This window comes from Cryptomeria japonica, chromosome 10 (genome assembly GCF_030272615.1).
Source record: "Cryptomeria japonica chromosome 10, Sugi_1.0, whole genome shotgun sequence".
In the NCBI taxonomy this organism is placed as follows: domain Eukaryota; kingdom Viridiplantae; phylum Streptophyta; class Pinopsida; order Cupressales; family Cupressaceae; genus Cryptomeria; species Cryptomeria japonica.
In genome coordinates, this window is record NC_081414.1 from 188,393,217 (window position 1) to 188,407,505 (window position 14,289).

General features: G+C 33.5%; 1 protein-coding gene across 1 annotated transcript; it reads right to left on the minus strand.

Annotated features, from left to right (window-relative positions):
• Positions 1-290: 290 nt before the first annotated feature.
• On the minus strand, positions 291-2,618 carry LOC131079159 (putative pentatricopeptide repeat-containing protein At3g49142). Its single transcript, XM_059212302.1, has 3 exons — positions 2,426-2,618; positions 2,227-2,302; positions 291-738 (listed from the first exon to the last, which is right to left on the minus strand). The coding sequence occupies exons 1-3, from the start codon at positions 2,616-2,618 to the stop codon at positions 291-293; spliced, it is 717 nt and encodes a 238-aa protein (XP_059068285.1).
• Positions 2,619-14,289: the final 11,671 nt, after the last annotated feature.

A 14,289-nucleotide genomic window follows, 5' to 3' on the forward strand; every position in this document is an offset into this window, starting at 1 on the left:
GAGTGATGTAAAGTTTGCATCTCTCACAACAATTTCTCTTGCAACAGTCTTGGATCATTGCAGTGTGGCAATCAGCACATACTCTTAAGGTTCTTAACAACTCTAATGGTTGTTCCAGGGAGTGTGTCTAACAAACAAAATGCAATTGTCTAACTTTTCACTATGGCGGTTGAAAAATAGGTTTTTTACTCCTCTTTCATACCATTAAGTAGATGTCTTAAATCTTAAAAATACCCTGCTGTCTTCATTTCCTAAGCCAATATCTCTAAATTAGAATAGATCTCCTGAGTCTATGGATGTGATCTGTCTCCTACACAAAAGGCATGTATCATTTTATGGCCTTCAATCCAACTACATCCAGGGATCTTGTTAATTCCTTTATCTTTCATCAATCTCCTTACCATTTGGGCCTCACCCCACATGCCCACTTCTGCATAGATGTTTGAGAGAAGAACATAAGTTGCAACATTTTGAGGATCCAAATCAAAAAGCAGTGTCGCTGTAAATTCTCCTAAACCTATGTTCATATGTGATCTACAGGCACCAAGAAAACAGATCCACACAACCACCACAGGTTTAACTGGCATCTTAATGATAAACTTTAAGGTGTCCTCAAGATAGCCAGCACGGCCAAGAAGATCAACCATACACACATAATGATCAACTGTTGGTGTAATGCAGTAAGGGTTACTCATGTGAATGAAGTATGTGCAGCCCTCATCTACTAAACCTGCATGGCTGCATGCATATATAATACAAGCGAAGCTTACAACATCAGGATATGTACCAGAGTGTTTCATTAATTCAAAGATTTTGAGAGCATCCTTGCAAAGTCCATTTTGCGCATATCCTGCAATCATTGCATTCCAAGAGATGATATCTCTTTGTGGTATTTTGTCAAACAGTCCACGTGCCTTGTTTATGCTTCCACATTTGGCATACATGTCTACCAGAGCATTTCCAACTGTAATATCTGACAAAAAACCCCCTTCCATTATGCTTTGATGGATGTCCATTCCTTGTTGCAAAGCTCCCATCTTGGCACAAGCAGGGAGGATGCTAGCAAATGTTGAGGAATTTGGCTTTGCACCTGCTAATTGCATTTGCTTGAAAGTTTCAAAAGCCTTTTCAACAAATCCATTTTGTGCATATCCTGTAATCATGGCAGTCCACGAGATGACATCTCGGTGAGGTATTCTATTAAACACTTTGTGGGCCTTGGCTACGCTTCCACATTTTGCATACATGTCTACCAAAGCATTTCCAACCATAACATCTGACAAAAACCCCCCTTCCATTATGCTTTGATGGATATCCATTCCCTGATTCAAAGCTCCCATTTTGGCACAGACAGGGAGGATGCTGCCCAAGGTTGTGGAATTTGGCTTTACACCTTCCAATTGCATTTGCTTGAAAGTTTTTAAAGCCTTTTCAACAAATCCATTTTGTGCATATCCTGCAATCATTGTATTCCATGAGATGACATCTCTTTGAGGCATTCTATCAAACAGTTCATGTGCCTTGTCTATTCTTCCACATTTTGCATACATGTCTACTAGAGCATTTCCAACTATAGTATCTGACAAAAATCCTTCTTCCACTATGCTTTGATGGATGACAATACCCTGTTCCAAAGCTTCCATTTTGGCACAGGCGGGGAGGATGCTGACAAAGGTTGTGGAATTTGGGTTTACACATGCCAATTGCATTTGGTTGAAAGTTTCTAAAGCCTTTTTAACAAATCCATTTTGTGCATATCCTGCAATCATTGCTGTCCATGAGATGACATCTCTTTGAGGCATTCTCTCGAACAGTTTGTGTGCCTTGTCCATGCTTCCACATTTTGCATACATGTCTACCAAAGCATTTCCAGCTATAATATCTGAAAAGAATCCCTCTTCTATTATGCTTTGATGAATGTCCATACCTTGTTCCAAAGCTCCCATTTGTGCAAAGGCAGGGAGGATGCTGGCAAAGGTTGTGGAGTCTGCCTTTACTCCTGCCAATTGCATTTGCTTGAATGTTTGTGAAGCCTTTTCAACAAATCCATTTTGTGCATATCCTGCAATCATTGCATTCCAGGAGATGACATCTCTCCGAGGCATTTTGTCAAACAGTTCATTTGCCTTTTCTATGCTTCCACATTTTGCATACATGTCTACCAGAGCATTTCCAACCATAATTTCTGACAAAAATCCCCCTTCTATTATGCTTTGATGGATGTACAATCCCTGTCCCAAAGCTCCCATTCTGGCACAGGCAGAGAGGATGCTAGCAATGGTTGCAGAATCTGGCTTTACACCTGCCAATTGCATTTGCTCGAATGTTTCCAAAGCTTTTTCAACAAATCCATTGTGTGCATACCCTGCAATCATTGCATTCCATGAGATCACATCTTTTTGAGGCATTCTATCAAATAGTTCACATGCCTTATCTATGTGTCCACATTTTGCATACATGTCTACCAGGGCCGTTGCAACTGCAAGATCTGACGAAATTTCTATATCCTTCATGCTTTGATGGATGTCCATACCCTGATCCAAAGCTCCAGTTTTTGCACAAGCAGGGAGGATACTGGAAAAGGTTATGGAATCTGGCTTTACACCTTCCAATTGCATTTGCTTGAAAGTTTCTAAAGCCTTTTCAGCGAATCCATTTTGTGTATATCCAGCAATCATGGCATTCCATGAGACCACATTTCTTTGAGGCATGTTGTCAAACACTTCACTTGCCTTTTCTATGCTTCCACATTTTCCATACATGTCTACCAGGGCAGTTGCAACTACAATATCTGACAAAATTTCTCTATCCTTTATGCTTTGATGGATGTCCACACCAAGTTCCAAAGCTCCCATTTTGGCACAGGCAGACAGGATGCTGGCAAAGGTTGTCGAATTTGACTTTACACCTGCCAATTGCATTTGCTTGAAAGTCTCTATAGCTTTTTCAACAAATCCATTTTGTGCATATACTGCAATCATTACAGTCCATGAGACCACATTTCTTTGAGGCATTCTTTCAAACAGTTCTCGTGCCTTATCTATTCTTCCACATTTTGCATACATGTCCACCAGGGCAGTTGCAACTACAACATCTGACAAAATTTCTTTATCCTTTATGCTTTGATGGATACCCATACCCTGTTGCAAAGCTCCCATTTTCGCACAGGCAGAGAGGATGCTGGCAAAGGTTGTGGAATTTGGCTTTACACCTGCCAATTGCATTTGTTTGAAGGATTCTAAAGCCTTTTCAAAGTATCCATTTCGTGCATAGCCTGAAATCATTGCAGTCCACGAGAAGACATCTCTTTGCGGCATTCCGTCAAACAGTTCACGTGCCTTGTCTACGCTTCCACATTTCGAATACATGTCTAGCAGAGCACTTGCAACTATAACATCTGACAAAATTCCTCTGTCCTTTATGCTCTGATGGATGTCCATACCTTGTTCCAAAGCTCCCATTTTGGCACAGGCTGGGAGTACGCTGGCAAATGTGAACTTATCGGGCAAAAGACCTGTTTGTTGCATTTGGTGAAACAGAGTGACCGCCTCGCGAGGACACCCATGTCTTCTGTACGCTGCAATAATCGTATTCCATGAGAAACTGTCTCGTTCTTTCATGTGTTCAAACACTTTTCGGGCATCTACCAAACTTCTGCACTTGACATACATGTAAATAAGCTTATTATGAAAAGTTGTGCTTGTAACAAATTCAAATTGCCTGTGAGCGATGAAAGAGTGGACATTTTTCCCTTGGGAAAGCGCGTTCTTGAGAATACAGGTGTGCAATAATTGAAGATATGTAGAGTAGTCTTCAGGGGGGTTGTGTGTAGTGAGCAGAGTATGAAGCGCATCCTTCAACTGACCCTCTCTACATAGCGCTGTAAGATTGAGACGAGCACTGGATGGCAATGGCATTTTATGCTTGTAATTGGAGCATAGAAAATGTGGTACTGTGTCGAGGACAGCCAGCTTTCAGAAATCCACAATCCTTTTAAAAACTGATGGTGCAATTCAGACATGATTCTCACAGTTGTGTCTGTTTCTCTTATCTTTCTTCTATCTGAAAACAAATATTTCAGAACCAAACTGATACCAGAAGGCGTCAATCATTTCAATTACTTCAATAAATTCACCCTGACACGCAGCGATCATTTTGATTGTTGTCTGGTCTGGTTTAAGATTGCTCTCATGAATACTAATTTAACCTGTCTAAATTTAAATTCTAATTTCAGAATCCAGTCTTCTCTTACACCTTGTCCCAACCTGATTTTGAACATATTTTAGTGAATTTTGTCAATGAGCTTATATAAATAAAAAAATCATTTACATTTATTAGGATATCATCTAAGTATCTAAATCAATTAAAGGATATTTCTGACTAGGTATGATCTCTCACTTAAAAAGCGATTGTTTTAGCATATGTGCAAAGGGAATCAAACATCATTAAATATTAATTATTTATCTATTATCATAAATAATTATAAATAATTATAGCAAATATTTTTGCATTTAAAGATTGATGTTTATTCAATTATTTATTAATATTATCAATCTAGCATTAAATCTTTTAGGAAATAAAAATGACAAAATTTAAGCACTCATAGAAGTTAAGTTCCTTGAGATGAAACAAATTTGCAATTGTGAATTACACAAAAAGCAACAAACTTGATTCAAAGCATAGGTAAAATAAAAATTCTAATTTTGATCAATACATGTGACTATCAAAGGGGTATAGATTCTCTAAGTCTTGTAATTTGGCATTCATTCTTCGATTATTGAGCTAAGCATCTTATCTTTTATTTATTTTCATTTATAGCAATTGAACATGTGTCAATAATCTATTTGATTTGAGTCATGACTTTAGTTGCACTATTGTTGTTAATCTAGGTTAATGTGTATACACTGGTATAGTTTTCATTTGTAATCCTAAACAAACCCTTAAGAGTTGTTTAGTTTTCTTAACATTTTTTGTGAACTTATACTCTTATATGCTTTATCCTTCTAAGATTAAGTTTTTACATTAATTCAAATTTGATTTCAAATCTAAACTTTATTTAACTAGTTCTTTTCAATTAGATATCTCTATGTAAACTTGTGTTGCTCTTAAGAATAGTAATATTGGTCTTTTGCTAATCATCCCATTTTCATTTTTGACTTGGGCAAGCTTTTTTGACTTGGGTTGGGCCATATTTGCTTTCTTTGATCTTTATGTTTACTTCACATTCCTTTAATTCACTTGGTGGTCTTGTTTAATTTCTTGTATCACTTGATTGTCTTATAATTGACCTTTGTCTTTTACATACTTGATCTCTTATTTTTAGAATATCTTCTCCCATCCTATCTGTAATAACCCACTTAACTTAACCCAACAAGATTTGAGCACTTTTTTTTTTTTTTTACTTTAATCATTTGTGTTTGATTCAATCGCATACTCTGGGCATCCATCCATTAGGATTAGGCATTCATCCATCCGGGATGAGCATCTAACCATACGGGTTAGGCATTTGTCCATACGGAGCAGAAGGTTTCATCTATCCAATACGGGATAGGCATCTACCCATACGGGGTAGGCATCTATCCAATTGGGATAGGAGGTGCTCTGGCCAAAGACTTAGACTCATCGGGACCATTCGGGTCCTGAGTCACTCACTAAGTACTACACTCCTCTAATAGGAGTGCATCGAGGTCGCCGTCCTTAGGAGAAATCAAAATAACATAATACAAGCTTGAATTCCGCCTCAGAATTTGGCCTTAAGCCTCGGGAAGTCAAGCGAATCCATATGGGATTCCTTCCGAGTATGCATTGAATTACTTTTTCCTTTTTATTATACTTATCCTTCAAAATTAGAATTCTTCTCAATCCTTCTTCTTACGAAAACCTAGATGCCATCCACGAATGCCTGAGTACTAGGGGCAACTTTGTTCCTAGAGTTCCTACATACCTGTTTCGGCACGGGAACAAGGCGTAAAGTATGTAGTTCTATTTTCTAATCTATGGTTTGATGTAAACTGGTTAGTGGGTACACAACCCTTTCTAGGGTCAATGTCCCCGACAGTTTCTCTGCGGTTGCTACCCACGATGGTAGCTCTATAGCAAAGAGGCTCAAAGTGGCCTTTTGCTTGTGCCCTAAAACATCTAAGTCCTAATTCTTATTAAATAGGTCACCCTTAATCCTCTATCATCCATTGAAATAATCATCAAGATAAACGAGTTCCAAAAATCATCACTCACAACCAACCCTAAGGAGGATTTCTAAGGGTTAACTGAGCAGATGTAAATTCATTTAAATTTCATCTTTTTTTTTTATTATCGATCCAAGGGGGATTACCCACCCCTTGGATTTTATAGTTCAAATGACCCTTATTTCTCCCGGTGATTTAAAGGGACGATGCCACAGGCGCCGTTATTGTAGCTTTATTAGGTGTTAAGTATAGTAGTTCAACACGACGACATTACCCGTAAGTGTGACCCAAAGGCACCATAATACCAAACGCTGCTAATTTTGGGTTTCAACTTCTCTTGTTTAGTTCCCTAACTAGGAATTTAACTTTGAATTCATGAATCTTAAATAAAACTATATATCGATACAACTATGATAAATAACCTATTATATTTGAGGAATGATGCTTGAGATATAAAACTAAGGTATAAATTTTATGTAATTGAAATGAACATAAATAAATCACCTACTTGGAAATAGTATTTTCTTTGAAGGAAAACTATGATAATAATTGGAATTTGAACTAAATGCATGAAAATAATAATTTCTTGGAAGCTATGAATCTTAAGTAGGCAATATACTAAACAATCACGTAAAACTATTACTTGAGAGAGGGATAAACTTAATGAAATCTTGATAATCACATAATTTTTCAATTTCCAATGTTTGAAAATAAGATTAATAGGAGATATAATCACTTGCTAATCAATCAATATATCGATTCTCCTAAATAATTTTATACAATCTACTTCTAGTTGCCTTTGGGTTAAAGCCACAACCTTTGCATGATTAAAAGAGATCAACTATTCCTTCCACTTGAAGTTATGCTACTTTATCGAATAATATCCTTAATCTCCAAATTCTTATAAGTGAGACAACACTTGTTCCTAAAATTTACTTCAATTTAGTTATTTCTCTCTCTAATTCACAAACATTTACGACATGAATAAAAGATTCTGGATTGATAAATATTTCAATAAAGTTTCCTCACTTCCTAATTAATACTAATTTTCTATACAAATAGATTATGTGAAGCTACTACTTCCAAGAGATTAATATTCTAAAAGAGAAAGACTGTGCAACTTGCACAATAACAATAATAAGTAATTGGATAGTAGCAAGGAAATATGTAACTTGTATGATAATGATAGGTCAGCATAATTTCGACTTCTTAAATAAGGGTAGATTTAACTAATATTAAGTCACTTGGTTGAAAATTCACAATTGTCAAGGAGACTCTGATATTTGAAGCAATCTGTAAATAAAGAATGGTCTTGAACTAATCCCTACCTCGGGCTAGGTTCACTTATTTGCTCAAAAGCTTGAAGTGATTATTACCTATCTTCTTGATTTTTTTTTTTTTGTAACTTAAAGTTATAAGGAGATCTAACTACTATCTTAATATCAAAGAAAGTTGATTTAAGGTATCAAAAAAATTCTCTAATTAACAACTAATTAATTATTCTATCCGAGATGCACTATTCACTTTGATAAGGAAGAAATAAATCCTTAAAATTTATTTCCCTTTGAAAAAGAATACAAGTGATATTAATAAATTTATAACAGAATTTTAGATTAAATAAAATAAAAATTCAATCTATTCAATGCCATTTATAATCAATCAACTTTTTTTTTTTATATATATATATTCATAAATTATTAACTATCGAAATTGTATTTGTTATAATCTAATTTTTAATTAAAACTAACTCCAATACATTTATCATCAGCAAATTTTACCCAACAAACTATATTCCATTTATCTATATTATTAAATTTTAATTATTAACTAGTTTTCAAATAACGTAAAACAAACTTAATGCATTTATTGATGAATTCGATTGAGGTCGGTTTTGAAATGGATGCATTTATTAACCACATCGAAGGCAGACATTTTTCTTTTGGAGTAAGGAGAGCCCATAAATGGGGCCGCGGGGGCCACCCCGCTGCGGACTACTCTGGCAGTGGCCGCAGGGAGTGGGGTGGGTGGGGGCTGCTGCTGTCCATTACCAATCCCTACCCTCATGCTTTAATACCATTACAGAAACAACTCAACATGCAACGAAACGCCAATTACAACGAATATTATAATAAAGCGTTTATAGATTTGTATACCTCCTTTTTTTTAAAGACTAAACAGACTTGCCGTTTTCAAAGGGGTCATCAAAGATGGATGAATTATAATTTGCAATCCACGGTAGATGTGAACCCTAGCATCGGTTAAAATGAAGATGAGTATTTATGGTGGCGAATTTCGCATCCATGCCTGTCCCCATGATATAATATCTCCGTTTTGATTTTGAAATCCTGTGAGGAGTATAAGAGTCCGATTTTGTTTTGCTTACCGGAAGAGTAATTGATCGAAACATAAGGAGTTTAACAATCCTGTAACGTTCATTCGTTCCACCACGGCAGTGTCCAATTATACGCTTCCACACTTTGGGGAAACAACTCCAGAAACAACTCCATTTCCACATTGTCCAACAAAATATGTATTCCGATTTAACTAATAATAAATTTACTTGCTCTTGAAGACTCCTACTGTAGTTGCCAAAATCAGGTAGTTGCGTCCATAGTTTTGGGTCCACCACATTGTTTATAAATTGATATATTTAAATGTTTAAGCAAAAGATCAAGTGTTTTAATACTTAGAAGATAAATTATTACTTTGGACAATGGGAACATACATATATAAATTCTTATATATGGTTTTGTGTTTTAATTTATTTTTTTGAAACGCGAGAAATTTCACAGAGATGAATAAACCAGAGGTAATCGTTTACAGAGAGATGAATTTCGCAAGTTTCCTGGAGAGATAAATTTCACGGATTAAGGGTTTCCTAAGAGAGATAAATGTCATAGATTTCCTCAAAGAGATAAATTGTTGGGGAATAATATGCTCGGGGAATGAATATCCAGAAAGATGAACAAACACAGCGAGATAACTCATTTTGAGAAAAAAATATATTCAAAGAAATGAATAATCACAGAGATGGACAATCACAGAGAGATACGTTGTTTGAGAATTAGTATACTCTAAGGGATTAAAGAAAAACTGTGAGATGAACAATCGCATAGAGAGATAGTATTCAGATGGATGAGAAAATCAGAGAGAGGTAAATTTGTTCCTAACAATTTTGTTTGAAAACTAACATTTTGAAAAGGAAAGCAGAGGAATTTAGGGGATAATCATATTGCAAATCTATTTGAAAAGAAATCTGTTAGACATATAAATTTTTATTTCCTTTATGCATATAATTCTTCTCTATCAAAATCTGAATCAAAATCTTTTTGAGGATATGCAAATATTATTTTAACTACGAAGTTTAACAATAAGAAAAATATGCAAGTGAATAAAATTTCTCTCCCTTTTTTTTTACATAAATATCATCTACAAGGAAAATATATACATGGAATAAGAAGGAAAAGAGATCTATCTCCTACAGTATGTACATTCACAATATCCCCTTCTTTGCATTCAAAAGATAACCAAAGGGTAGGCATAGAGAGAACCTGGATTGAATGAAACACTTGTTATTGAAGTGCTTCCGAATCTCCCAGCTAGCCTTCAATCCTTCCTAGTAGCTTGATAAGATTCCCTCAAAGGCTTGGGTATCCTACAAAGTAATGAATCTACAAAATCCTACCACTACCAACAAGAAATTGCAAGAACTCCCAAAATTACAGATTTTCTCCAAGCCAAAATATGAACTTTCCCCCTCTTCCCCCCTTTAAAAAAAGTTTAACATACATTATATAGAATAGGTCTGCCATTCCCACTATCAAAAGAGTTAATTTCATGCAAAAATTGATTGATGATATAGTGGAGGAGTTACATGCAAGAATGTGGGAATTTATAAATTACCTCTAAAAGCTTCTTAATTTCTCCTACCACATGTGCCCAATTGAAATTTTGAGTAAATAAATAGTTACCAATTAAATTTGTGATCTTATGTGTGCGTCTCCACTATTTAATCCTCTTTATTTAAAAACAATTTTCAACTTTAAGTATTCAATTGTCATTTCTTTTAATGTTACTTGTAAGATAAAATAATAGGGATAATAATAATAATAATAACAATATTAGCAAGTCCAAAAAGAGGGTTATGACACTATCCGATCAATCTTAGTTAGCTATCCCTTATGTTCTTACTTCTTTGTCTCATATTCTTAGCTCTTATTCAATCCTCATGATTACCACTTATTTATGTTCTTACACTAATTGAGCTAGCTTCTTAGAGCATTATATTGTGTAACCACATTGAGTGATTTAGATTCTTAGAGAATTGTCTTATGTCCCTACTTTGATCTATTATTGTTAAGAGTCTAGTTATCTTGAGCATATTTTATAAGACCACGATTATATTATCTATGCTATATTATTGTATTTTTTGTTGCATTGATGCCATAAGTACTCACTAGCAAGTTCTGGTAAGATTTTAGTATCCTTGATTGCATGCATTGATTCTATGGCAGACCAAAAAAACATATGCACAAACTATAAAGAATATCTTTAGGAATTTAATGCAAATAATTATCTTATTATCCAATGAAGGAAAAAAATAGGAAAATTTATGTGCACCATTCATTGACCTAAGAACTAATGCATCATTAGGAATAAATTGCAAACAATTAATAATGCATTGGTATACCCACTAGAAAATTAAAAATTAACAAGAGCAAAAAATTAATAAGTTTATCGTAAAGAAGATCATGAACTATTTATATCATCAACATTTCAAAGGTAATGATAAATTCTCTACTCAAGATAGAGAGGAGGGACATTGTGTACATAACTAGTCAATTATACCCCTTGGTCACTTGTTTATCTCCCATGCCATGTTCCCTTCAACAATGAAGAATAGTGTAGAAGTTGAAATAATGCATTCCATTAGTTCCTTTACACAAACCTTAGTTGAGAATAGCATGCATCTATCTCAAGGAGATTAAGGTGAGTCTTTGAGGTGTGAGGTAACACCATGCACATTTGAGTCTTTCAAGGCTTTATGCACTTATGAGTCACATGACTCTATGATATGGCAAAAAGGGCATGATATGAATGATAATGAGAATGCTCAATATATAGATTAGGATGCTTCAAAGGCAAACTAGGATGATCCATACACTAAGAAGCATGCCACATAGAATGAGTTGCATTATGCTTCTATATTAGAAAACTTGAAATCAAACCTTACTAGAGGAGACTTTTGGAATTGATTCACAAGTACTGTCAATTAAATTTATTTGATTTAATATATTTTGTATCAATATTTTTAATTAACTATATTAATCCATTAAGAATGAAAATTTGTGTATTTATTATTATTTCTAGGGTTAATCGATTCATCCTACATTCCATGACACCACTTCATCACATACTTTTGTGGGCCTAAAAAGTCCTTAAGTTTATTTGTAATAAATTACCAAATATATGAGGTGTAAAATTCTTTCTCATATAGTGATATTTATCTTAAAATGACAAATTGATGTTGAACATGTGAATGTTGGACCTTTGGTATCTAGAAACGCTGGTGACAACATACATTTCTATAGTTTTACTAAGGTTTTTTAGTATTTTTAATCATCATATTATGTATTGTATTTGTGCATTCATTATTTTGGTTAGATTTAACCTTGCTCTTTTGTTTAGTTAATCACTTCATTGGAGACTCCTTTTCATTATTATGGATCATTAGAGAAGAGCATTGTTGCAACAATATTATATATTTCTTGCATAGGTATGAGCTAGTAGTATAAAATTCATTATGAAATTATTGTATTAACATTATTTTTTACTCTAATGTGCTTTTTCATTCTTGCCATAGTAGGAGGCAAGAACTCTAATTCCTATACTTGCCCCTGAGGATAATGATGAAAATAAAATGTATATTCAAAATTATTATGAGATTATAAGTGGTTATTTACTTATACTGTTTTGTATGTCATATTTTATATTGATGTAATTGCACTCATAATTAGAACTACAAACTAGTTAAAAGTGTAGGAGGTTTGATCAATGGAGGGTAGCTATTTATTATAATAGTGTTTCTTCATATTTATAGCAAAGGCAAGGGTTGTTAATTATTGATGATACTTTCTAGTTATTTTGTATAGAGATTTTATTACATGCTTTCATGGTGTGTAGATTTATATTTATATTTTTTTGTTGTACATCATTGTACACCCATATGTCTTTATTAAGACATTCATTATATGTCTACATGGTATTGCTTTGAAATTTTTATTACATTATGTATTCTTTCATAGCCACATTATAAATGATTTATAAATCAAAAGGTTGCAAATGTATAACATAATGAGACTTCAATATATTCAAAGCTATTAAAATGCCAAATAGTGATTATGAAGGTCTATATGGCTATCACAATGGAAGCACATTGATAAGTAAGGCCAGATGAGACCTTATAAGATCTATGATAATGCATAGTCATTGTAACACATTAACAATATGTTGACTTCGGTAGGTATGTGACTCTCAAGAGACGTCAAAGTAATGTAGCATGGGAGGATCAAAATGTCTGGGCAACTCTTTGACATATCTAGTAGTACTAAGCAACCTGACCAAACATGTTAAGCTCCATTTTACTAAATATAATTGAAGCCTTTTACAACATTGTGTTCAACATAGTACCATATGCAACTAAATTCAAGTTGAGAAAAACTAAGAAAGGATTATGTAGATCTAAACAAGAAATTATTGTGTGTTGTGATTTGAGAACAAACACACCAAAAGTTGATACTTTTGCACTATAATATATGGGATTATTCTATACTTACTTTTATTATTACTAACAATGGGGTTGCTTCCATCCAAATATTTTATGCCAAAAAAAATACAACATAAAAATCTTCATTTATAATTTTAGATGTGCCTTGGTACATTAGGCATAATATTATTGATTGTTACAAGGTGATTTAGCTTTCATTAGAATAGAAGACACTAACAAATTCCCTTCTATTTTAAACATTAAATACCCTCATTATGAAGAATTATAATGACTCAAAACTTAATGTTTCCTTATAATTATAAAACTATCATATGTATATGCATAAACTGAAGAATTAAGGTTCACCTTTCTAGATTTTTTTTCTAAAAACTTACTTTTTTTTTGCCTTTGTTGTATAAACAAAATTGTTAGCTACATGACTCATAATTTTCAACATGAAAAAGTATGAAAACTCAAGATTCTTAATGTAGTTGTGATTGAGGGGTGTAAGCAAAGAATAGATGTGGCATTTGAAATTTAGTCTTCACAAGTATTTGCTAGGTGTGTGGCTAATGGAAAATTACTCAATTTATATCCTATCAAATGGAATTTAGCCTTTATTACCATTTGTCCAATTTGCCACAAATGAATAAAGTAGTCAAACTTACGAATGTCTTCTATTGTGTTTCTCTAAAATTATTATAGACTTTATCCTTTTGAATTCCTCTTCTTTAAACCTATTGTCATTCCAAATTTTTATGAAATGTCCTATTTAGCTCTCTCCCAACCACCTTCAAACTCTTATCTCATTAGTACCGATTCAGAAATCTCATCATGCACAATTTTGTTAAACAATGGATGTACCATTATAATCCAATATAAATTGTGGTTCTTATCTCACATATACCAATGTTATTCTCTTATCTCAAACATCAATCAATAAAACTAACTATGTTTCACTAATTTTTTTAAAGTATCATTCATATTTTGCAAATTATAACATAAACACAATTGTATTTCTTTTAACTTCATATACAAATTATAATCTGAGTATATTTCTAATTGCAACCAAACAAATTGAAATCAAATTAAATTTTGAAAAAATGTGCTTATTTACAAATCTACGATTATCTCTCCAAACAAAATGATGTAAGCAATTATCTAACCATAAATGAAACAAAATCTACATGATTTTTATAAAATTACATATTGAATTTAATCTCATATGATTAATTTGACATAGGAAAAAGATACTATAATTAATTCAAACAATAAATTATACCTGATGCTCTGCAAAAAGGATTAGAAAATCTGTTTGATGGGAACACACACAAGAGC

Bases quoted from the DNA above. Each gene is read 5' to 3' on its own strand.
- LOC131079159 (XM_059212302.1), bottom strand. From the start codon at position 2,618: ATGCAATTGGAAGGTGTAAAGCCAGATTCCATAACCTTTTCCAGTATC. The intron at 2,303-2,425 runs GTGAACTATTTG...TGCAATTGGCAG, and splicing joins TGGACACATAGATAAGGCAT to GTGTAAAGCCAGATTCTGCA. The intron at 739-2,226 runs GTACATCCATCA...ATATGCATGCAG, and splicing joins GGAGCTTTGGGACAGGGATT to CCATGCAGGTTTAGTAGATG.